This window comes from Dysidea avara, chromosome 3, assembly GCF_963678975.1.
Source record: "Dysidea avara chromosome 3, odDysAvar1.4, whole genome shotgun sequence".
NCBI classification, from domain to species: domain Eukaryota; kingdom Metazoa; phylum Porifera; class Demospongiae; order Dictyoceratida; family Dysideidae; genus Dysidea; species Dysidea avara.
The window spans coordinates 18,598,930-18,623,417 of NC_089274.1; the positions used below are offsets into that span (position 1 = coordinate 18,598,930).

Sequence of the window (24,488 nt, forward strand, 5' to 3'; positions counted from 1 at the left end):
GTAGGGATCCAAATAGAGCTGCACAATATTAAAAATTTTCATGGACGATCACGATATACCACTAACCATATATATCACGATATTACTAACTATCATAATATTATAATGAAAAGCATTAGTTTTTAAATTTGAACCAACAATGAGTCAATGTACCAGTGACATGATAAAAACAGCTACAATGCTACGGTACAAAGTAAAAGCAGTATAACAACACACGACTAGTAAAATAGCAACAACTAACAAGTTCAGTTACAATGTAGTGTAGTTCACTTTAGGTTTTGTGCCCAAAACACCAAACTATTGTAGCGGACTAAGGATATTGCTATTTGTAACTTTTGTAACAGTGGGACTATATTATTCTATATATTATAATCATGTAGTGTGTGAGAGTTTCCCTTCTAGACAAGGAAGTCTGGGACAAAATTAAGTCTATAGCTGAAGATTTGAAGGCAGTAAGTAACCACTGGTTGGTAGGTGTGGATGGCATTCCGTTGAAGGTGCTAGGGTCTATCACAACACCATTATCAATTTCAGACATTAATTTTAGTCACAGATTCATTGTGGCAGAGGGACTAACAACAGATGCTATTTTGGGGTTAGATTTTCTTGAAACCAACAAGTGTGTGTTAGACCTAGCTAAGGGTAGGATTGTCATTGCAGACCAAAGTGTTGCACTTGTACCTAACCCATTTAGTCTACATAGTGGCTGTAGCACCATTACGGTAGTACAGAAATGTGTTGTCCCACCTCGAAGTGAGATGGAATCGTGGCTCATGTAAACTCCAAGGAAGATGACACCTGGCTTATAGAAGGGACCCCATCATTGTCTACCCAGATTTTGATTGCTAGAGAGCTTTTACAAGGGCACAAAACCAGTCTGTGGTATTACGAGTAGTGAATACAGATGTATCTCCAGTCACACTGTATACAAACAGTAAAATTTCCACAGCTGAATTGATTAATGATTCAGCAGTATGTAGAACATGTGAACAAGGTGAGATCTCATCAAGAGGAGACTGTTTAGCAAATGATTTGCCTCTGACACTTCCTAATGATATTACAACAGCCCAGAAAGAACAGTTTTTGGTCCTCCTTTCTCATTACAGTGATATAATAACTACCAGCCCAGATGACTTAGGGCATACAACTGTAATGCAGCATTGTATCGACACTGGGAATGCAACACCTATAAGACAACAAGCTCGTAGGGTACCCCTACCTCATCGTGAAACTGTGGACACCCTTTTGAATGATGTGTTGAAAAAAGGCATCATATCCCCATTAGAGTCCATGGGCTTCACCCATTGTTTTATTAAAGAAGGATAGATCCATTCGTTTTTGCATTGACTATAGGAAGATTAATAGTGTAATTCGCAAAGATGCATATCTGCTTCCTAGAGTGGATGATACACTTGACACACTGACAGGCTCTACTTGGTTCTCAACCATCGACTTAAGAAGTGGGTACTTGCAGGTAGAAGTTGCTCCTAACGATCATGAAAAGACAGCTTTCTGTACCCAGGAGGGCCTACTCCAATTCAATGTTATGCCCTTTGGGCTATGTAATTCCCCCGCCACATTCCAGCGGTTGATGGACTGTGTCCTGGCAGGCCTTCAATGGACAAGTTACCTGGTACATATTGATGATGTAATAATCATGGGGAAGTCATTTGAGAGCCATCTTCATTCATAACTTGCAGCAAGTGTTTGATGATTTAAGACATGCTGGTTTGAAGCTGTACCCCACTAAATGTCAGTTTCTGCAGCATGAAGTGCAATTTTTGGGACACATGGTGTCAGCCATAGGTGGCGGAAGGGGGGGGGGGGGGGAGGGGGGCTAGGGGGCTGAAGCTCCCCTCAGAATGATATTATGCGAAATTATCCTTCTTGGAGCGTGGCTGAAAACCATGATCAAGATCAAGATACTCTAATAGAGCAGTCACTCTAATAAAGCAATCACAGTATTAGAGCAGTGTGTAGTGAGCTATGTAAGGATTTTTATGTAGTTTATCAGTATAAATTCATAAATTCATAGCTGGTGAGGTGGGCAGCTATTGTCAGCTGGTTGCGACCTTTTTTTTTTTTTTTTTTTTTTTGGTCTCACCTTATCAAGCCAGAGACAATGTAGTGCGTCAGTTCATTTTTTTTACCATAAGTCTGGATCCACCCCTGGTCAGCCCCACCTCATATCAACTACTTCCTCCGCCCCTGGTGTCAGCTGAAGGAGTTTCCCCTGACCCTGACAAGACACTGAAGGTTAAGGAGTGGCCACCTCTCACCTCTACACAAGAAACACAACAATATAGGACTGGCCAACTATTATAGACAGTTCATCAAACATTTTACTACAATTGCAAAGCTATTACATAAACTGACAGAGAAAAAGCAACCTTTAAATGGACAGAGCAATGCCAACAAGCATTTGTACAATTAAAATACTGTCTTACATCTGCCCCACTACTTGCTCTACTTGATTGGTCCCAATCTTTTATTGTCGACACTGATGCCAGTGATAGTGGAATCGGAGCGGTACTCTCACAAACCAGTGCCAATGGACAAGAACATGTGATCAGCTATGCCAGTCACCTGCTTACCAAAGCTGAGCGAAACTACTACATCACGAGGAAAGAGTTGCTGGTAGTTGTTACTTTCCTCCATCATTTTCAGCAATATTTGATTGGGATAAAATTTGTTATCCGTACTGACCATGGAGCATTAACCTGGCTGCAAAATTTTAAATCACCTGAGGGCCAACTTGCAAGGTGGTAAGAGAAACTTCAAGAATTCAAGTTTTCCATTGTACACCACCCAAGGAAGAAAACATTGCAAAGCTGATGCCCTATCACGATTGCCCTGCAGACAATGTGGAAGAATTGCAGAAGGTGTCATTGCAGCTATTACATCACCTGAAATGTGTGGGGGATACACACCAGCTGAATTATGTGATTTACAGCTCAATGGTAAGTGTGTAGGAGAACTTTTAAACGCAATAGGATCATATCAGAAGCCATCACCAGATCATGCCAGAAGTCAGAGTATAACATATTGTAGGTTGTATTAACAGTGGGATCAACTGATAATCCAAATGGGGTACTGTGGTGCAGAGTTGGGGGTAACTAGTTACTTTTGTAACTAAGTTGCATAACGGATTACTTTTAAAGTAACTAGTAATATAACTAGTTACTTGCTTTGTACCTAGTAACTTGTAACTAGGGGTGTAGATCTTGCAACAGCTGCACCACCAGGAAGACATCCACCTCTTCACAACATGCTCCTTTGGGTACAATTACTGCTGGGTACCCTATGCAAATAGTGGCAGCAGACAATGTGGGCCTATTGTCTGAGAGCGATGGTGGCAATAGTTATATTCTTGTAGTGGCAGACTACTTTACAAGATGGGTGGAAGCCTTTCCTCTGCCAAATTAGGAGGCAAAGCTGCTTAGTGAAATTTGTAAACTGTTGCAAATCCATAAGACAAGAACCACGCCTAATCACCCACAATGTGACAGCCTTGTGGAAAGATTTAACAGAATGCTATTAAGCATGCTGTCCACTTATGCAGCTGACCATCCATTTGATTGGGAACCCCATCTTTGGAAAGTGTGCATGGCATATAACAGCAGTGTACAAGCATCAACAGGGTACACCCTGTTTTACTTAATGAGGCATGTCTACCCTTAGACATTATGTATGGCACCAATCAAACTCCCCTCACTCTTCCTTCTGCTGGTGAGTATGCAACTCAGCTTCAAAACCGTTTGCTAAATGCTTATGACATACTCCAAAAGCACATTGGAATACATCACCAGCGGTAAAAGGTTTTCTACGACAAGAAAGTTCATGGCAAGCCATACAAACCTGGCGTGGTTGCACTCCCCAGTACCACCAAGAGGAGCTTCTCATAAACTGTACTATCCTTGGATAGAGTTGTTAAGAAACTATCTGAAGTCACCTACAGAATACAGCAAACACAAGGGGAGAGAGTAAGGAAGATAGTACACTTTGATCATCTAAAGCATTGCGCCCCTAATGTGAATATACCTCATGTTGACCACACAGATTCACAAGTAGCAGAACAGAGTACTGCTGCTACCAATACATCATTGCCCCAGCCAGCAAACCAGGGCACATCCCCTGCACCTCCACCATATGGCACTGATTTGGAATTTGTTGATAGTGATGATGATGAACAACAGACAACAATGAATGTACCAGCACCTGCAATGGAGCCATTACCAGTTCACAGATACCCCTCAAGACAAAATAGACCTCCTCAATGATTTAATGAATATGTTTCACATTGATTTTATTATTCAAGGACGGGACATCCTTTTAAAAGGAGGGGGATAATGTAATAGACTAAGGACATAGCTATTTGTAATTTTTGTAACAGTGAGACTATACTATTTTATATATTTTATTATCATGTATTGTATGGTAATCAACACCTTTGTTGTACATCACACACACTATACCATTTGTGAGTTAGTTGATATCTTGAGTAAAGAGTTAAGTGTTGTATTGTCTCCTGCTCTGAGCCTGAGCGGCATCTCAAGGTTTATCACACTATCTACTCTCTGAGGTTTAAGACAGGTTCTACTGTCACAGACAATATTTCCTCCACAACTAAAGACACGTTCTGAGGGCACGCTGGTAACACACAGATACAGAATTTTTTTTGCTACCTTAGCAAGCACCGGATACCAAACACATTCAGACTTCCACCATGGAAGAGGCTCATCTTCCATGCTGAGCTGGGGATGGGTAAGATACTGAGCAATCTCCTGTTTAACTCTTTGTTGTGGGGTTAACTGTATCTCCGCATTGCCAAAACAAATACTCAGTATTTTATTTAATCCTTATTAGGAGGAGGTGCTAGTGCAGTGGCAGAATTGAGAGCACTAGATGAGCTAGGGCCAGTAGTATCACATGATCTACTTGCAGTTGGACTGGGGTGACACACTAGCTTGAGTAGAGGTGAGTGTTTCAGTGCTTATCTCCATCATCATCTGTTTTCATCCTTGTCAGTGACGTGTGCAAGTTTGAAACAAGAGTCCAACAAGTTCAAGCAGTTGTCTCATATCTGGATCCATGTACCTTGTCTTCAAATCCTCCATAATACCTTGTTTGATTTTATCGGCCATATCTGTATCATCTACCTCATGTTCCATTGTACTATAGATGGGCTCAACAATGGTATTACCACAGAAATAGTAACACACTGCTCATCAGACAAAACATCTGTAATGGCTTTCAATGGCTTTAATGCAACAGCAATTGATTCCAACACATCACTATCTTGCCATGATGGTATTAGATGGGATGAGTTGTGGTCATCACACAGCACCATCCTGATAGCTTCTAATTACTCCAACACACGCTCTACCATGTCAAAACAAGATCCCCAGCATGTCACAACGTCAACTTTTAACTTATGAATGGGAAAATTTTTCTGCTCTTAAGCTTCAACCAAATTCCTTTGCTTCTTCCAGCTTCTTGAGAATCTGGCCACTAATGCTTGACAAACCCTTAAAGCACGCTGTATCCTGGTATCATTTAGCCTACTGCTAAATTCAAATTATCAGCTAAGCCTTACCCATCCTAAAAGCTCACAAGCTAGTTTTACATTAGATCCACTGTCAGTGGTAATCCCAACTAATTTACTTGGCTCCAGCTTCCATTCATGCAGAGTTTCGAACAGAACATCCTTAATGTTAACTGCCATATGGTCTTGGGATAGATAGTGGGTCTGTAAGCAATAGGACTTGAGTTCCCACTGTTGACTGATGGCATGACATGTAAAGGTGATGTAAGGATCTCCAGCTGCTGATGTCCGCATGTCAGTGGTGGCAGCAAAATGAAAAATGTTACCATCAGCAATTTGGCTCTCAATATTGCTTCGAGTCTCTGCTACTAATTCAGGAATGGCAATGAAATGGTTTCGACATGGAAGTTTGTACCTGGGATTGAAAGTACAGAGCATTTCACGAAATCCAGCCTTAGAAATAGGTACCATATCTCAAACCAAACAAAATGTCACAGACTTTGTGAGCCTTCTGTATTCTTGTGACTTTGCTGATAACATCTTTGTCTTGTCCCATGTTGTTTCAAGGGATGGCTGCCTACCACTGTCATCATCTGTCTTCTTCCCCTTAGTGTCAGTAGCGGTTTGCACAATACTGTGCTTGTCTGATGCTTATAGCATAAGTGGCTGTACAAATTACTCGTATTACTATCCTTTGCTAATACTTCTGCTCCACAAAGGCGGCACTTCGGATTGCCACAAGGTCATCCGTTTCCATCAGGTAAGAAACCAAAGTATTTCCATATGAACGCCTTTGTATTTTGCTTACTGACTAAACCTTCTACTGTTCCAGGTGGGTCCGCTTCAGCTGAAGATGACTCGGACTGCAGGGGTACAGATTCGTCTGCCATGTTTCGTTTTCAGAACACGTGATCAGATTTTAATTACATATGATAATTATCGCCATACTTGCAACTTGGTATCATGCAAGGGTGATATCGCCTCTACTGATAAATATTGCCATACTGTGCAGCTCTAGATCCAAGTGATAAAAGTAGTGAAACAAGAAATGAATGATAGCATTACAGCATAGCTCAGTGGGACACTGTAGGGATTTTCCCACCAAGCTATGCTGTAATGTCATCTTTCATCTCTTGTTTCAGTACTTTTTATCAATGGGATCCCTACTTTATTTTTAAATTAATAACTTTTTAATGTACCAGTTTGTTTGGTTTTTGTTATAGCATACAGCTATACATGTGTGACTGCTCTATTAGGGTGACTGCTATATTAGAGTATCTCAAGTCAGCCTTTTACCTACTACCAAGAGGTGTGTTACTATTTCATAGTTTCATTGTGCTAGCAATATGAATATACCTAGACCAATAATAACAAGGTGTGCCATCATGATTGAGTAAATAGATTGTTAAGAGGTGTGGTCTCGGTGCTTGATCGTTATTAATCAACCAAGATCACGTTAATAAGAGTGGTATTGTGAAGTTATAGGTGTCTACCAAGCGTAAGTGTGTAAATAAGTTTGTGGCATCTAAATATGTTGCTCAAAGAAAGTGTTGATAGAGAAAATTAACACCTCAATATGGTTTCGTTGCATGAGGAAGAACAAAGACAAGCCTGATGGAAGATAAAAGGAAGACAAGGCACAGAGGGCACACACTTGTCTGAATCTCAAAAGGCACATCCCACTGGTGATTTTGATACTGTGGCATAAAATGGTGGCTATGCACTGCTTCACTTGGCCTCCAACCTTGCAACTGTGGTCAGGCAGGCAGGCAGGCGGGCGGGCAGGCAGGCAGATGAAAATTCGAGTTTTGGTGATTTTTAAAAAATTCTATATCCAGCCGCCTGTAAGTGATTTTCTTATTTTTAATGCAGTAGTTAATGTTAGATGGACTAACATTATTCCGTAAAGTTAATTTTCATCATGTAAGATGTCTCTATATAGTGTGATTTTTAAAGGTGGCATTTTAGGCAGTACGTCATTTTTGGGGGGGAGGGGATCCCTACTTAAAACAGTACTACTGTACTGTTTGATTCAATATTGGCAGCATGGTAAATTTGCCAAACCTTTATCTGTTTTGGATGCTGATTCACCAAACTTAGTTACACCAGTCATTTACAGTAGATATAGTGCATATTTTTGGGGCTATTGAATTTATTTTGTCATTTTCCAATTTAATGAGCATCCTGTGATTGTGATGGAAAGAAAACATCGTGGCACATTAGGCAGTTATAAACATCAAAGCATCTATATACAGTTGTAATAAATGCTGTAATGGTGTATCAAGACACACGATAGTGTGTCGTGCGGCCCAAGAAGCCGGCGCGCCACACCGTGAGTATATTAACAGGAAGAAAGAAAACACAATTTTCATACCTATGTAGCTCTGTGATCCCTTATCCGATTGGAACCAAATTTGCTAGAGACGTGCCGCCCAGTTAGGGGAGTCTACATACCAAATTTGAAGAAAATCGGTCCAGCCATTTCCGAGATACAAGCGAACAAAATTTCGTTTTAATTTCTTCGTTTTTTTTTTCTTCTTTATCTTCATTTCGCACACTTCGCAAAATTCGCCATAAAACACGAATGCGTGCTCGGATTGGGCTGAAATTTGGCACACTTAAAGGGCTCATTAAGGCGGATCTCCGTACCAACTTTGGTAGGAATCCGATGAACATTCACAGAGTTATTACCGATTATTTGCGTAAAATAAGGTCGAAGGTCTGTCACGCCTACAGGGTAAACCCCTTGGAGGAATCAGTTGAAAATTGATATGTAGATGGAGCAACCATCGCAGGAGTGCCTTTTTGTGGTTTGAAAGGAGTCGGGATAAAGACCATGGAGATATGACACAAAACCCAGCCTGTGTCAAAATTACGCGATCGATTTTTATGAATAAAAAACTATTAGTTTTCGTGTCTACCAGGCAAACCGCTTAGAGCAATGAGCTGAAAATCAGTATGTAGCTGGAATAATTATCATAGAAAGTTCTTGCAGTAGTACAGAAGAATCGGATTACAAATCACTGAGTTATGATTCGAAAGGCAACTACGTGCAGCAAATGCGAGATCGAGATACTCTAATAGAACAGTCACCCTAATAAAGCATTCAGCTGCATGTATACATTGCAAGTTATTCTGTAGGGAATTCAGCTACAAACAAGTCACCCTGTAGTCAGATCAGCTAGAAGAAGGTACCTAGTAGAGAGTTCAGCTACAAAGAAGCCATCATGTAGAGAGTTCAGCTCAAATAAATCACCCTGTAGAGAATTTAGCTACAAACAAATTGCCCTGTAGAGAGATCAGCTAGAAGAAGTTACCTTGTAGAGAGTTCAGTTACAAAGAAACAATCATGCAAAGAGTTTAACTGCAAACAAATCACCCAGTAGAAAGTTCCGCTATGAACAGATCACACTGTAGAGAGTTCAGTTAGAAACAAGTCATCCTGTAGAGAGATCAGCTAGAAGAAGTTACCTTGTAGAGAGTTCAGCTACAAACAAATCACCCTGCAGAGAGTTCAGCTAGAAACAAGTCACCCTGTAGAGAGTTCAGCTAGAAGAAGTCACATTGTAGAGAGTTCAGCTGCAAAGAAACTACCATGTAGAGAGTTCAGCTGCAAACAAATCACCCTGTAGAGAATTCAGCTACAAACAAATCACCCTGTAGAAAGATCAGCTAGAAGAAGTTACCTTGTAGAGAGTTCAGCTAGAAACAAATCATCCTGTAGAGAGTTCAGCTAGAAACAAGTCACCCTGTAGAGAGTTCAGCTAGAAGAAGTTACATTGTAGAGAGTTCAGCTACAAAGAAACTACAATGTAGAGAGTTCAGCTGCAAACAAATTGCCCTGTAGAGACAAACAAATCACCCTGTAGAAAGATCAGCTAGAAAAAGTTACCTTGTAAAGAATTCAGTTACAAACAAATCACCCTGTAGAGAGTTCAGCTAGAAACAAGTTACACTGTAGAGAGATCAGCTAGAAACAAGTCACCCTGTAGAGAGTTCAGCTAGAAGAAGTCACATTGTAGAGAGTTCAGCTACAAAGAAACTACCATGTAGAGAGTTCAGCTGCAATCAAATTGCCCTGTAGAGAATTCAGCTACAAACAAATCACCCTGTAGAAAGATCAGCTAGAAGAAGTTACCTTGTAGAGAATTCAGCTACAAACAAATCAACCTGTAGAGAGTTCAGCTAGAAACAAGTTACACTGTAGAGAGATCAGCTAGAAACAAGTCACCCTGTAGAGAGTTCAGCTAGAAACAAGCCACCCGTAGAGAGTTCAGCTAGAAGAAGTTACATTGTAGAGAGTTCAGCAGTTTAGCTGCAAACAAATCGCCCTGTAGAGAATTCAGCTACAAACAAATCACCTTGTAGAAAGATCAGCTAGAAGAAATTACCTTGTAGAGAGTTCAGCTACAAACAAATCACCCTGCTTCATCTTTTCTTCTTCCTGTAGTAAAGAAAAAATGACAGGTTTAAAAAGTCCCAAAGCAGGCCATAGGCCGGCTTTGGGGTATACAATTACAAAAAGAAGTGAAATCTAATCCAAAACAGCCAAGCTGTAAAAAAAGTGTGCGGCCCTCAAAAAGGCTATGGTGAAAAAAGATGTGAAATCCAAGGTGGCGGCCAAGAAATGGCTGTGATGGTAGGTTAATGGTAAAATTTTAATAACAACAATTCAGGTGAATTTTGTGCCAAGACCAAGCGGCACCAAATTCACCTGAATTGTTGTTATTAAAATTTTTACCATTAACCTACCATCACAGCCATTTCTTGGCCGCCACCTTGGATTTCACATCTTTTTTCACCATAGCCTTTCTCAGGGCCGCACTCTTTTTTTACAGCTTGGCTGTTTTGGATTAGATTAGATTATCTGGATAGATTTACAATGCAAATGTGATAGTGATTATCCTTGATTAGTTGGTATTTTGCTGATATGTAGCAAAATCTACAGAGAACATGTCTGGCCAACATTATAAGGCTGTCCACCAGTAAACCACTGATTCTTGCCAAGCCAGGTCCTTCACAAGGCCTGAAACCGCCATTTGAGCACTCCACACCACCCAGAAAAGACGTCTGTTAAAACCAGCCTCGTGTAGTTTGAGTAGTGCTGAGGGTCAAAACTTGTAGTACGATAGTGTAGCTATCCACTGGTGGTGTTAGTTTGATTTTGCCTGATGTGCGATTTGGTTCGGTTCTGTAAAATCTGGTCACATATCATGAACCACGATAGTGGGTTCATAATAGGGATCGCCCATGTTTTTGCAAAAACTCTAATAGAACGCACGCCTAAAAACGACCTTGGAAAGCATCCTTCAACTCAAAACCACCCTCTGGTGGTTATTTGCAATTAGTATTGGTCCACTAGTAAGTATCAAGTGAAAAGGAAACAGTATGTGTATTTGGGACAAAACTGAAATTTGTCGTTTTGTTCATATTATTATTATTATTCTTATTATTCATAATATTATTTTGTTTCACTCATGTACAGCAAAAGTTATCCACTTTTTCACCCTAAAAACTATATAGCCATGCTTACTGAGTCCTTCCGCGTGTCCATGACCTATTAATAAGCCCGTATTCCACAGATCGCCATCCACCCTACCAGACCTCTCAACTCACACGGTTTGACCGTGAGACACACGGTTTTGGGCCTGTTCTCACGGTCTCACGGTCAAGTAAAGTATCTCACTAGTAATCTCACGGTTAACTTACTGTACAGTAACTTGATCTCACTGAGTCGCAGCCAGGTGTTTAGTCATGGTAGCTGCTTCAAGTTCCTTCTCAAGTATAAACTCATAACCAGGTTTACTCGAATAATTATTTTTGTAGGCGCCTAAATAGTAATTATTGTAGTGCACCCTTATGTAGATTACACCATAGATAGCATAGGCGCGCCGCACCTTGTGATACATTAATTTTACACGTGCATAACCACGTGTAAACCTGTGCAAATAATTGAAGTCTTTGAAATGATGGATCCAGATGAACCAAGTTGTAGTTATGCAGATTCTAGATCTGATTCCAGTGATGATTCCTGCTTTGAAGTTGAAGGAACTCCTCCTAAGACTAAGAAGGCAAAGTTGACTAAGTTTGCAGGAGCAGCAAAGTATAAGACCAAGTTCAATCATGACTGGACCAAGGAGTTTCCATTCATCACTTCTGTGTCTGGCGACCAATACAGGTAAATATTACATTTTGTTGTGATAAACATTATACAATAAATGACACCTATTTATGTACATGTAATGCCTAGCTAAGTGTAAATGAACATAGCTATAATATGTATTTAAAATATATACAATGCATGCTTATAACGATAGATATACCTACTTCAGGTTTCGATGCAATGTGTGTGACAAAAAGATAAAGTGTGATCATACGGGGAAAAAGGATGTCATCATGCATTGCAAGTCAAAGAGCCATCTTGACCAGGCTAAAGCCTTGAGAGCACAGCCAAAGTTACCATTCCAAAGTGCTCAGTCGAACGAAGAGCTGAATAGGACTGAGGCTGAGTTACAGATGGCTGTGTTAACTGCAATCTCCAATGTACCACTGGCATTTCATGACCGCTTGTCACCAACAATTAGGAAGGTCTTTCCAGATTCTAAAATAGCTTTGAAATACCACTCGGCCTCCACAAAAGCAACCTGTATGCTTAACGAAGCAGTAGCACCCATGCTAATCAATAATCTTCTCGGTAGCATGAGATTACATCCTTTTTCAATTTGCATTGATGGGTCTAATGATACTGAGTTAGAAAAGATGAACCCCATCACAGTGCGAATATATGATGTTTCATCCAATATGGTGGTAACTCGTTTCCTAGACATGTGCACAACTACTGGTGGTACTGCTGAGGCAATCTACAACACGATGAATGTGAGATTACGAAGTCTCCTAAACTGTCCAAACCCCTGGATGTTGTGTACTTCAGTGGGAGTTGATAATACCTCTGTTAACATTGGCATACGAGATTCCATTAAGACAAGAGTGCTGCTACAGAACCCAGCTATATATTTCAATGGCTGTCCTTGCCATATTATACATAATGCAGCACAGAAGGCAAGGGAATCTTTCTCAGAAATTTCTGGGTTTGACATTGAAGAGTTTGTCATTGATTTGTTTTATTGGTTTGACAAATCTACTAAACGGAAGAATGGGCTTCAGTCATATTGTATGTTTTGCGACCAGGAATATCGTAAGATCATGAAACATGTGTCAACACAATGGCTGAGTCTGGAGATTGCTGTGGAGCGTAGTCTTAAGCAGTTTCCTAGCCTGACATCTTACTTCAAGTCAGAGGATGAGTCACAGGCAAGATTTAGAAGGCTTCAGACTACTTTCACTGATTCAATGACTGAAGTATATTTAATGTTCTTTCAGTCAGTGTTGCCATGTTTCACACACTGTAACCAGTTTCTTCAGAGAGAGGAGCCCTTAATCCACGTGCTGCAACCACAGCTAGAAAAGCTACTGAAGAACATTCTAGCTAAGTTCGTCAAGCCAGCTGTTATAGCAGAGGGTCTGAAAAATGATGATGGTTTACTATCTGTAAACTTTAAAGACAAAGCCAACCATGTATCTAACAACAACTTGGTAATCGGGTATACTACCAAACGAATTCTTCAACGGCTCCTCGATGAAGGTGACATCTCTCTGTACTAGCAGACTACTTTCTTCGATGCTGCTAAAGCTTTCTTCATCAAGGCAACAGAGTATCTGCTGAAGTGGTGCCCTCTAAAAGATGAACTGCTACTCAATTCCACTTGGCTTGACTTTGAAAAACGATTGGAGAAATGCTTTACCTCTGTGGAGTACTTTGTTTTGAAGTATCCGGAAATATTTCCTGGAATGAATCTCGACCAATTACAGGAGCAGTTTCTGAATTACCAATTACTTTCAGAAGCTGAGATTCCCAGAGAAGCAAAGGCACACATTGATGTTTCTGAGGAACACCCATACCGTGTAGATCTTCTGTGGGGCTTTTTACGTGGTGTGAAAAAACCTGGCACAAATTCATTTGAGTTTGATTTGCTCTTCAAGGTTGCTGAAGCCGTTATGACGATACCACATTCAAATGCTGGTGAAGAGAGAATCTTTTCCCTGATAAACAAAAATAAAACACCAACCAGAAGCTCGTTAAAGCTTGACGGCACTCTCTCTTCACTTATAGTTGTAAAAACCCACATTGACAATCCTCTTCAGTGGTAACTGTTGAAGACTCTTCTTGAAAAAGCTAAGAAGGCGACCAGAGCCTACAATGACAAGCACAAGTAGTTAACAACGTATAACGAGATTTTTATTAATACATACACTTAAATCATCCGTATACACCTTGACTTTGTCATTGTGCACTTCAAGTAAACAATAGAAATTAATTACCTAGCGCTTAATAATATCACATGATGGTACATTCAAAATCCAGGCCGAGGAGACCTGGAGTTCAACTCGTGATAGCAACTAGAAACAACTATTAAGCTTGGATTAATCAAGGTGCTAACCTAACAAAGGACAGCAATGTTGATAATTTATGAGTGGAGATGAAGTAAACCTGCCGTTCGAAATCAATAGAAGAATGACCCGGAAAGCTGAATACCAAAGATGAGTCAAAAGAAGGATGAAGCAACGTTTTGTAATTGTCCTAGCAGTCCTGTTCAGCAGTATGGTGGTAGTGTAAGCAGAAATGTTATGTTGGCTTAGACAGGCTACACACAGAATAGCGTAGCGAATCAATAAGCTCCAGAAACAGCAGTGTATAGTTACTTAGCTAGGACTTAGTAGTCCACAAACATGCACTTTGAGAAAGTGTTGTATGTGCATGCCCAAATAAATTTGGCATTTTTGAGCCTTCATGAATTTGGGCTCCACGTTTAAGTTATAATTGCATGGGGAGTTATACAACTGGCTTGGGTCTCATGGTTATGGCTACTTTGAAGTTGAGAGGTCTGCCCTACACCTCGAAAATTTTCTAAGTTCTCTTCGCCATTACACTATTGGCAGCAGCTCCGTATACTAAAGAAGCCATATAACAATAAAATTACAGGATTCCATTGTGTGAGCTTCTTTGGGTTTAGTTGCAGAGTTAATCAAGTACTCAACAGCACTTCTTAGACTTAGAAGATCGCGCATAGCGTCTCTGCGTGGTGAGTATAGTCTACTTCTTCCTGTAAGCGCACGGTCGCGATTCGCTACGAGCGACCATACAAGCGGTCTCTCAGAGACATAAAGAAGTGATAGCGCTGACACCAGAGATTATTCATTGTTATGAATATAGTTTCTATAAACCATATTTCCTTTCCACGTAAAGCCTAAAGTTGAGTGGAGTCAGTATTAAAATATTGGTGAGTGCCATAATTGTCTGACCACATTGTGTAAACAACATGGCTTCATGCTGTTGATAACCCATGGTTTACAATAGGCATTGCAGCTATACACAGTACCTGACTGTTGTTATGAATGATGTGTGTGCATGCACATTAGCTTCAGACCTTCAGTGCTGGTCACTGTAAAGTGTTAATAACACATAATGTTTATGGGAAGTCATGCATTCATATACATTTCAACATAGATTTCTTCACTGTGGTATACTCAATGAATACAATACTCACATGAACAACAAACTCTAGCTACACAAACTATATTGTACGTAGCATTATATTATCATTTATACTACTGTGCACCAGTGAGCCAATGTTGTAGTCCATGCACCCATTGAAAATCTGTACATGATTCTTCTTATTGTGTACGGTCTTGGCTGAAATAATAAATGCACAGCCACTGACTATTTAAACTTATAATTATATGCTTGTCAGAGTTCCATGTCTTCAATTGTCTTATGGCAGGTAGCTATAGCTCAGTATCATATCATTTGGTGTGTGTATATTCATGAACACTGCATTAGGATGCTAATGTAAGTAAGAGACTAGAGTCCTGACACATGTAATAAGACAAGTTAGACAACAGCTGCTCACTGTTGTGTGTAATGTATAGTCTCGTCCACAGTCAAGAGCAGTCAGGTAAATACTCTAATAATGCAGTCAAGTGTGTTCGATAACAACAAAGCTTACACTGAACTTGACAGCCACTAATTGTAAACTGCTCTACGTATATCTACAACAATTATCATTATCAGTAAAACAAATCCATTACTGGGTTAATAAAAAGTACACAAACTAGATGAATAAAAATTGGAAATTTTAAAATGGGAATAGGGATCGCTAAAAAAGCCACCAAACAAGAAGGGATCGCTGGGGTGGTAATGCAAACCACAAATTCCTATTTTGACTCATTTTAAAATGACTCAGGGGAGCATGTAACTAAATATTTATGACAGAGAGTCAAAATAGGGATTTGTGGTTTGCATTACCACCCCAGCGATCCCTTCTTGTTTTGTGGCTTTTTTAGCGATCCCTATTCCCATTTTAAAATTTCCAATTTTTATTCATCTAGTTATTATTATTCTTATTATTATTTTGTTTCACTCGTGTACAGCCCAAGGCTTCCATTTTTTTGCAATAAAAACTACACAGCCTTACTCACTGAGTCCTTCCGCGTGCCCATTAATTAACCCGTACTCCACAGATCACTAACCGGCCTCCACCTCTAAGTTCTTCTTCGCCATTGCCTGTTGTTCCGTATACGGAAGAAGCCATAGAAGAACAAAATTACGGGATCTTGTGTGCACAGGGATGCGTGTTGTTCGACTATAGTCTTTATAACGTTAATAGATGGCAGATTGAAGTTGTGCAGCACTCTTTTACCTTACAAGATCGCCATAATAGGGTCTCTAGTAAGCTTCCTGTGTTCGCTACGAGAAGCCATTCAAGTGCATATGCAAGGCATCCGTTTATTCTTCTTCCTAGCCATCACAGTGAGTGCTTTGTTTGTTCATTATAGGTGGAAGATAAATGGTAGCGCTGATACCATGGCTGCTTCTCACAACAAAAAAAATTTGGGTGGGGTGTTTATTACAACCCTACCATTTAAAAATATTTTGTGGTCTAACTACATATCATCAACAACCCTCCCATATGGTATCCATGTCATAAACAACTTAAGGGTGTGAAGCCTGACAGTCTTACATGGGAGGATTGTGTGCTACTGTGCTTATGTCACTATAACTAGCTACTGTGTACTTTAGCACATTCTCTGATCAGCTAGTGACATTAACAGTTGCAAGCATTTATGAACACATGCTAACCAGACTTAAATTTGCTGACTATACCTATGGTGTTCCACTTTATGACACACTGCTGCTAGCCGGCTACACCTAGGCTTTCCAGGGCTAGAGCCCAGTCTAAGTCCTGGCAATTGGAACTCAATATGCCAGTTTAAAGTAGTCTTGCATGGGTATGACTGCCAAATCCCTGGTAATCGTGTAAGACTGGCTACGCCCTGCACTGGCCACTAGTATAGTGACATTGTGATTTGTACATGCAGACACTGGCATAGGAAGACTTCGGCCAAGCCTAGCCATCTCCATAGGTTACAAATAAATGTTGCATTAAGATATCTAGTTAATGAGTTAACCTTTTAAACTGAGGAATCTCTGTTAGGCCACTCCAAATAAATTCTCTGTTTCCCGTCCTGGACTCAGGCATATTTGCATGCTGGGCGGGCGGTCCATTTCCATTATTTCATTATAAGATTGGCTAGCTTTTCAAGCCATTATTTGCCTGGCACAGCCAAAAAGGCTGCATAAAAGCATGCTTAAGCTTGTTCCTTTTTTTTTTTTTTTGTAAGTTGCAAAAATAACTCATTGACAAATTTGTGTTGACTTGATAGCACTACTGACACGTGAGCTGACACTGTTTCAAGATAGCTTTTACTGAGCCTATCAGTATGCAAGAATAACCCAAAAAAAACTTAGGTACTTAAAAAAAGTATGCAAGAATAACCGGATAATAATGGAAGAATACGGAATAATGGAATATTTAGAGCTGGCAGTAACCAGATGCGGGCGGTGGATGGGAAACAGAGAATTTATTTGGAGTGGCCTTAGCTTAGGCTACACTATAAATTATAATGTGCCAATTAACTTATAATCCACAAATGGATTTGGAAAAAAGTACACAAACTAGACATATTAAAAATTTAAAATAAGAAATAGGGATCGCTAAAAAAAGCCACGAAACAAGAAGGGATCGCTGGGGTGGTAATGTAAACCACAAATCCCTATTTAAAGAGTCAAAATAGGGATTTGTGGTTTACATTACCACCCCAGCGATCCCTTCTTGTTTCGTGGCTTTTTTTAGCGATCCCTATTTCTTATTTTAAATTTTAATATGTCTAGTACATAGCAGACATGGGGCCAAGTACATTTAAAAGTACTTAAGTAAAGTACAAGTACTTTAGAATTTTCAAAGTACAAGTACAAGTACTCCAGCAGCAAGCAAGAGAGTACTTAAGTAAAGTACAAGTACATGCTGGAAGTACTTAAGTAAAGTACAAGTACATTTTGCTGTAGTAAAATATATGCTGTATTCAGTGTATTGTAGTATGTAAGTGTGCCTAGGGGCGTTGGTTTTTGTCAACCACTCTCTCTCTTAAACTCTTAAAATTCACTGACTTGAACAGCAGCATTGTTTTTGTTTGCCAGAATGCTACGACATCATTAATCATGGTAACATGGTACATTGTAAGGTTGGGGAAGGCAGTAGAAGAATCGTAAGAAGTTGTAAACTGCACCTTCACCCACTGTGTACAAACTACGTACAATGTTTGCAGTACTTACAAGTACTTAAAAGTACTCAAGTACATACAAGTACTTAGCAAAGTACTTGAGTATAAGTACAAGTACATTGGGGGAAATTAGAAAGTATTTAAGTAAAGTACAAGTACTTTCAAATCTGTACTTAAGTGTACTTAAGTATAAGTACTCATGTACTTGGCCCCATGTCTGGTACATAGTATAGAAAGTCTGAAGAACAACAAGTAGAGCATATTTATAGTTAGCTAGCTGTGAAATATCACTAAAATTGCATATCCGAGTGTCTAATTTTCTGAGGGAGCATGCCCCCATACCCCCCCTAGAATGCTCATGCTTCACACTTTGCACTGTGCAGCAACTCCTCTCTCATTGGCAACACCATGTATATATATTAGCTAGAGGTGTGCGATTATCTAGATATATCCGATTATTGAGATATTGTAAGACTTATCGAGATAAGGATGACAGGTTTATTTATCTAGATAACAGTAAACTTCCATAAATTACTTGTATACCAAAGAATATCTGATGGTATAGACACCTCCTGGGGGCTCCAACTCTCCTACCACTTGGAAATATTGTTAAAAACTAACATTTTTTTTACTTTTTGTACTCTTAAAATTGCAATTTGCTCACTTTACTGGTTAAAATATTGACAGTTAACTATAACAAATAATTGTTTCAATTATCGAGATATGTTAGATAATCAAGATAAGTTTAAAAGAAATATCGAGATAATATTATGTCTAAATTTGTCATTGCACACCTCTAATATTAGCATCCAATTTCAACATATACAATGGCCTGGCCAACTCAATTTTCCTTCCTCTGGCCCCGTTACATGGAACCTTGAATCAAACAACTTGTATACACAATGATTATGTTTGATTGTTACTACTTTAGATGTGCAAATGGAAATGATGAAGCTTCACCTTAGACCTGACACTTTATACATGTGCAGTAGCATTAAAGAGCAAAACTCACTACAATTTTCTTCATCTGATCCATCATAACAATTCCGTCTATCATCACAGACTTCATAAGATCTAACACAGGCTCCATCAGATTGACAGCGAAAATCACCATCATATGGACAAGGTATAGAACCTATATATAATTAAATATTTTGTCATAATTCAGTAGTTCAATTAAACACTTGCGTAACTGAATTCTTCTTGTTGGAAAATAACTTCTTCACTTTGGCATGAAAAGCAATGAAACAAAATTTTGACTATTTAACCATGTTCTGTTACAAAGCTTTAATAGTTGTGGTATAACAGTTTATAATATTTGTATGGCATAAAAATATATAACTGTACTGTTGTAATTTTCTGTGTGCTGTTAAGCAAATAACCAATAGAATATGAACTCTTGCTATAACAATGACAGTGAACATTTTGTCGCTGACTCATGTCTACATTCAGTCATGCTATATATTAGGGATTCCATGTACTGCATCACAGACTAAGAGTCCAGCAACAAATTTACCTCACTAGCAAGCACAATCGAATTGGAGCACTAATGATAAGTTATGTCACAAAATCTAACAAACAAACAAGTGTAATAAAAATTAGAAATTTACAAGCTAGTAGGGATCATTACAGTAAAGTGCTGAAACAAGGGGAATCATCACCTGAAATGTAAGCACTACTTCAGCATTGTTAAATTCCTAAGTTCTCTATCCATGCACTTGTACACTTACTGCAATTAACTGTGTTGGCACTATAACAATGTTGATATCTGTCACAAAACTGATATGATCGATAGCACCTGCCATTGCATTCAATATCACCATCATATGGACAACTGTAACCTATAGATGATGAGATAAGCACACCAGTAAAGCTACACACACACACACACACACACACACACACACACACACACACACACACACACACACACACACACACACACACACACACACACACACACACACATACACACACACACGCACGCACACACACACACACACACACGCACACATGCACCTACACACACACACATCCACACAAAAACAGCCAAGCTGTGAAAAAAGTACAGCCTTATAAAGCCTGGGTGAAAAACGTTGAAGGTGGCAGCCAACAAATGGCTGCAATGATGTTAATGCTAATGACAAATGCACACAGCCATTATTAAAATTTATTAGCATTAACATCAATTTGCTGGCTTTGATTTCACTACTTCTTCACCCAATGGTTGGCCTTAATACTTTCTTTTAACTGTTTTCCCCCTTTACTACAGGAATCATGGAAGACTGTGTATGAAGAACTGAAATAAGACAAATTTTGAAGGCGTGTATATGATAGCTGGACAGATTCGACTCAAATTAGGAATGGGAGATACCCTACCCTGAGGGAGCTCCCACAGCAGAATGGTTAATTATACTATTTAAGCACTATGGACATGAAAACTGTTCTGTAAAACGAGTATGTCATCTGCCTGCACCGGCTGTACTTGCATGGCCACACGACACACTTGATATAGGCTATTGTTCATAATTCTGAGCATTTCAATACAATGCATGTAGAATTTCCTCTTGTGACAGACTGTGTAATATGTTGTAAGATTACGTATATATTCTGAGATGGTATATGCGTGTGCAGTGTGCTTTTATAAGAGTTTAGTTGGTTTGCTGGAGAAACGTGTATGTTTGTATCCTTCGTGATCATGGTAATCAAAGACATTACATGACATCAGAAGTGGGATAAATCAATGGTGACTGTTCCTTTATAACCTCCAACACCGTTCTGTTTCAGTAAACCAGACGAGTGGCCAAAATGGAAGAGGAGTTTCGAACAGTACCGCAAGATCTCTGGACTGTCAGCAAAAGATGATGAAATCCAAACCAGCACACTTCTTTATTGTTTAGGGCCAATGCAGATGATGTTTTGACAACCACCCGGATCACTGACGAGAATAGGAAAAAGTATGCAAAGGTTTTAGAGAAATTTGACGATTTTTTTAAAGTGAGACACAATGTTATTCTTGAAAGAGCTCGTTTCAACTGAAGAAACCAACATCCTGGTAAAACAGCTGAAGATTATATCACAGCTTTACACTAACTAGCACGAAGATACAAGTATGGCGAAATGACCGAAGAATTAATTCACGATCAATTAGTGGTCAGCATCAGAGATGAATCGCTTTCAGAACAGCTGCAAATTGAATCTGATCTCACTCTGGAAAAAGCCAAGAAGTTTGTAAGACAAAGAGAGGCAATCCAGCAGCAACAAAGCATACTGAAAAAAGGTAATAAGGATTCACAGAACAATACTCTTGAAGCAATGTACATGAAGCACAAGGTGATGTCAGGAAAAGTCCAGAAAAGAGTGCCGATCAATCCAATTACAATCAAACAGGCAGTTCCTGCCTAAACAAAAATCTGCAGGTGTGGAAAAAATTCACATCCCCGCCAGCTTTGCCCTGTAAATAATGCTGTTTGTTTCCGCTGTAATAGAAAGGGTCACTTCAGTTCTCAATGTCTATCAAAAACTATGGGAGAACTGACCACCCCACTCTACCAGTAAACTGATAGTGACATACCAGACAATGATGACCCATACTCTGATGCTGTTTTCCTTAGTGCTGATGCAGTTTATGTCGATGCTGTAAATAAAACTACTCCCTCCCAGTGGAATATCACAGTTATAGTTGGAGTACACATAGTTTTGTTTAAAGTGGATACTGGAGCAGAGGTGACAGCATTGTCAGAGAAGACATACTATCTTTTCCAGGATTCAGTGCCACGGCTTCAGAAATCCACAAACACACACTTCGGGAAGCTAACCGTGCTCCTCTGGATGTGTTAGGTGAAGCTCAAATGAAGCTTTCTTACAATGCCAAGTCTGCTACACAGCAAGTATTTGTTGTTCGAGACCTACAACATAAGCTTTTGGGGCTACCAGCTATTAGAGACCTTGAGATAATCACAGGCATCAATGCCATTGAATTCAGAATTCCTGATCAGTACCCAGCCCTTTTTACTGGGTTGGGCACCTCCAAGGGAGAGTATACCATCAAACTTAAGCCTGATGCACAGCCTTTCTCTCTCTTTACTCCAAGAAATGTGCCGATTCCCCTTCGGGAAAAGTAAAACAAGAACTACAACGAATGGAGAGCATAGGAGTGATATCCCGAGTGAATGAACTAACACTATGGTGTGCCGCTATGGTGGTAGTACCCAAACCCACAGGATCAGTCCGTATATGTGTCGATTTGAAACCGCTGAATGAAAATGTCATGAGGGAAGTATACCCCATGCCAAAAGTTGATGTAACACTGGTCCAGTTGAATGGCGGCAAAGTATTTAGCAAGCTAGACACAAACAGTGGTTTCTGGCAAGTACCACTAGCAAATGAATCCAGGTTTTTGACCACATTCATCACACCTCATGGATGGTTCTACTTCAATAAACTTCCCTTTGGAATCACCAGCACACCTGAACACTTCCAGCGTTGCATGAGTGAGATGCTAGATGGCCTTTCGGGAGTTGTGTATCACGTGGATGATGTGTTGGTGTCAGGGAAAGACCAGGAGGAGCATGATAGTCATCTCAACGCAGTTTTACAAAAGATCCAAGCAGCTGAACTCACACTTAACAGAGGTAAATGATGTTAAGTTCAAAATTGTATTCCTTGGTCCTTGGTCATGTCATAGATGCCAATGGTATATCCCCAGACCCCAAAAGACAAAGGCTATTAGAAAGATGAAACCTCCCACGAATGTCACAGAACTGAGGAGAGTTATGGGTATGATTAATCAGCTCAACAAATTTTCATCCCATATAGCCCAGTTTAGCCAACCTCTCCAAGAACTGTTGGAATCGAATAATACTTGGATGTGGACTTCAAACCATGATGAAGCTTTCCATAAACTGAAGATGAAGTCTCCTCATAAAGAGTTCTGGATCATTATGACCTTGATGCTGAAACAAAGATCGGTGCCAATACCTCCTCACATGGACTGGGAGCTGTACTCTTACAGCAACAAGACAATCGTGAGTAGAAACCAGTGGCATTTGCCTCGCATAGCCTCAGTGACACTGAAAGCCATTATGCAGATCGAAAAGGAGGGATTAGCCCTAGTTTGGTCCTATGAGAAGTTTGCTGATTATGTGCTGGGGAAGCCATTTATCTTTGAAACTGATCACAAGCCACTGGTGCCACTACTAGACAACAAATGGCTAGATTCCCTTCCACCAAGAGTCCTCCGTTTCTGACTCATGAGATTTCAATATTCAATTACTCATGTACCAGGTAAAACACTGTATATGGCAGACACTCTTTCAAGGGCACCAGTAAGTGCAGTGACACAAGAAATTACATCTGATACTGAGATGTTTATGCAATCTGATTCATATCGCACAGCCCAAATGCAGGACCACACTTGTTTCCAACTGATACAGTTCTGTAATTCAGTGTGGCCAAATCGAAACACTCTCAAAGGGGAGCTAAACAAGTATTGGCAGGTTCATGCTAACCTTACTGTGAATGAAAATCTCCTACTATTTGGCTCAAGAATTGTGCCTGCAGCCATGAGAACTGAGACGTTAAGGAAGATCCATTGTGGGCACCAAGGCTTTCAGAGATGCAGATCCAGAGCAACAACCACAGTTTGGTGGCCAGGAATTACCAAGACACTTGAAAATTTTATCAAAGCATGTCCAGAATGTCAACAAACAATTCTGTCACAGAGGGAACCACTCCTAAGTACCCCCCCTGCCAAACCATTCCTGGGAAAAAGTTGCAAATGGATTTATTAGGAAAAACTTACATTTTGCTGGTAGATTACTATTCACGATTTGTTGAGGTTCAACAGCTACAGTCCACGACAACGTCCAGTGTCATTTCCTTTCTCAAGCCAATCTTTGCTAGATATGGCATCCCATCTACACTAATCATTGATAATGGCCACCATTTGCCTCAGTGGAAATAAAACAGTTTGCTGAAACCTATGGATTTGATCATGTCACCATGAGCCCATACTACCACAAGCCAATGGTCAAGCAGAGCATACAGTTTGTACTATTAAAAGTCTACTTACAAATACGAAAGATCCTTACATGGCATTGCTAAGTTATCATGCTACTCCGTTGCAATGGTGCAATCTTAGTCCAGCAGAGTAAATTGTACAGCAAATACAAATCCAATCAGAGTAAATACTACAATAACCGACACCGCGTCAAATCCCTGCCTCAACTACCAGATGACACCCCCATGTGGGTTCAGACAGAGA

General features: G+C 39.9%; 2 protein-coding genes across 3 annotated transcripts in view; one reads left to right on the forward strand and one right to left on the reverse strand.

The window, feature by feature from the left end:
- Nucleotides 1–24,488, reverse strand: part of LOC136249894 (low-density lipoprotein receptor-related protein 1B-like) — a 56,877-nt gene that overhangs the window by 17,610 nt on the left and 14,779 nt on the right. For both annotated transcript variants that reach the window (XM_066042026.1, XM_066042025.1), the window contains exons 6-7: nt 19,954–20,064; nt 19,236–19,358 (exon numbers count right to left, since the gene is read on the reverse strand). In XM_066042026.1, coding sequence (XP_065898098.1) covers nt 19,236–19,358; nt 19,954–20,064 — 234 coding nt within the window. The remainder of the gene's footprint in view (nt 1–19,235; nt 19,359–19,953; nt 20,065–24,488) is intronic.
- LOC136249893 (uncharacterized) lies at nt 11,509–13,862 on the forward strand. The gene is made up of 2 exons (XM_066042024.1): nt 11,509–11,723; nt 11,878–13,862. The coding sequence occupies exons 1-2, from the start codon at nt 11,512–11,514 to the stop codon at nt 13,205–13,207; spliced, it is 1,542 nt and encodes a 513-aa protein (XP_065898096.1). The 5' UTR covers nt 11,509–11,511; the 3' UTR covers nt 13,208–13,862.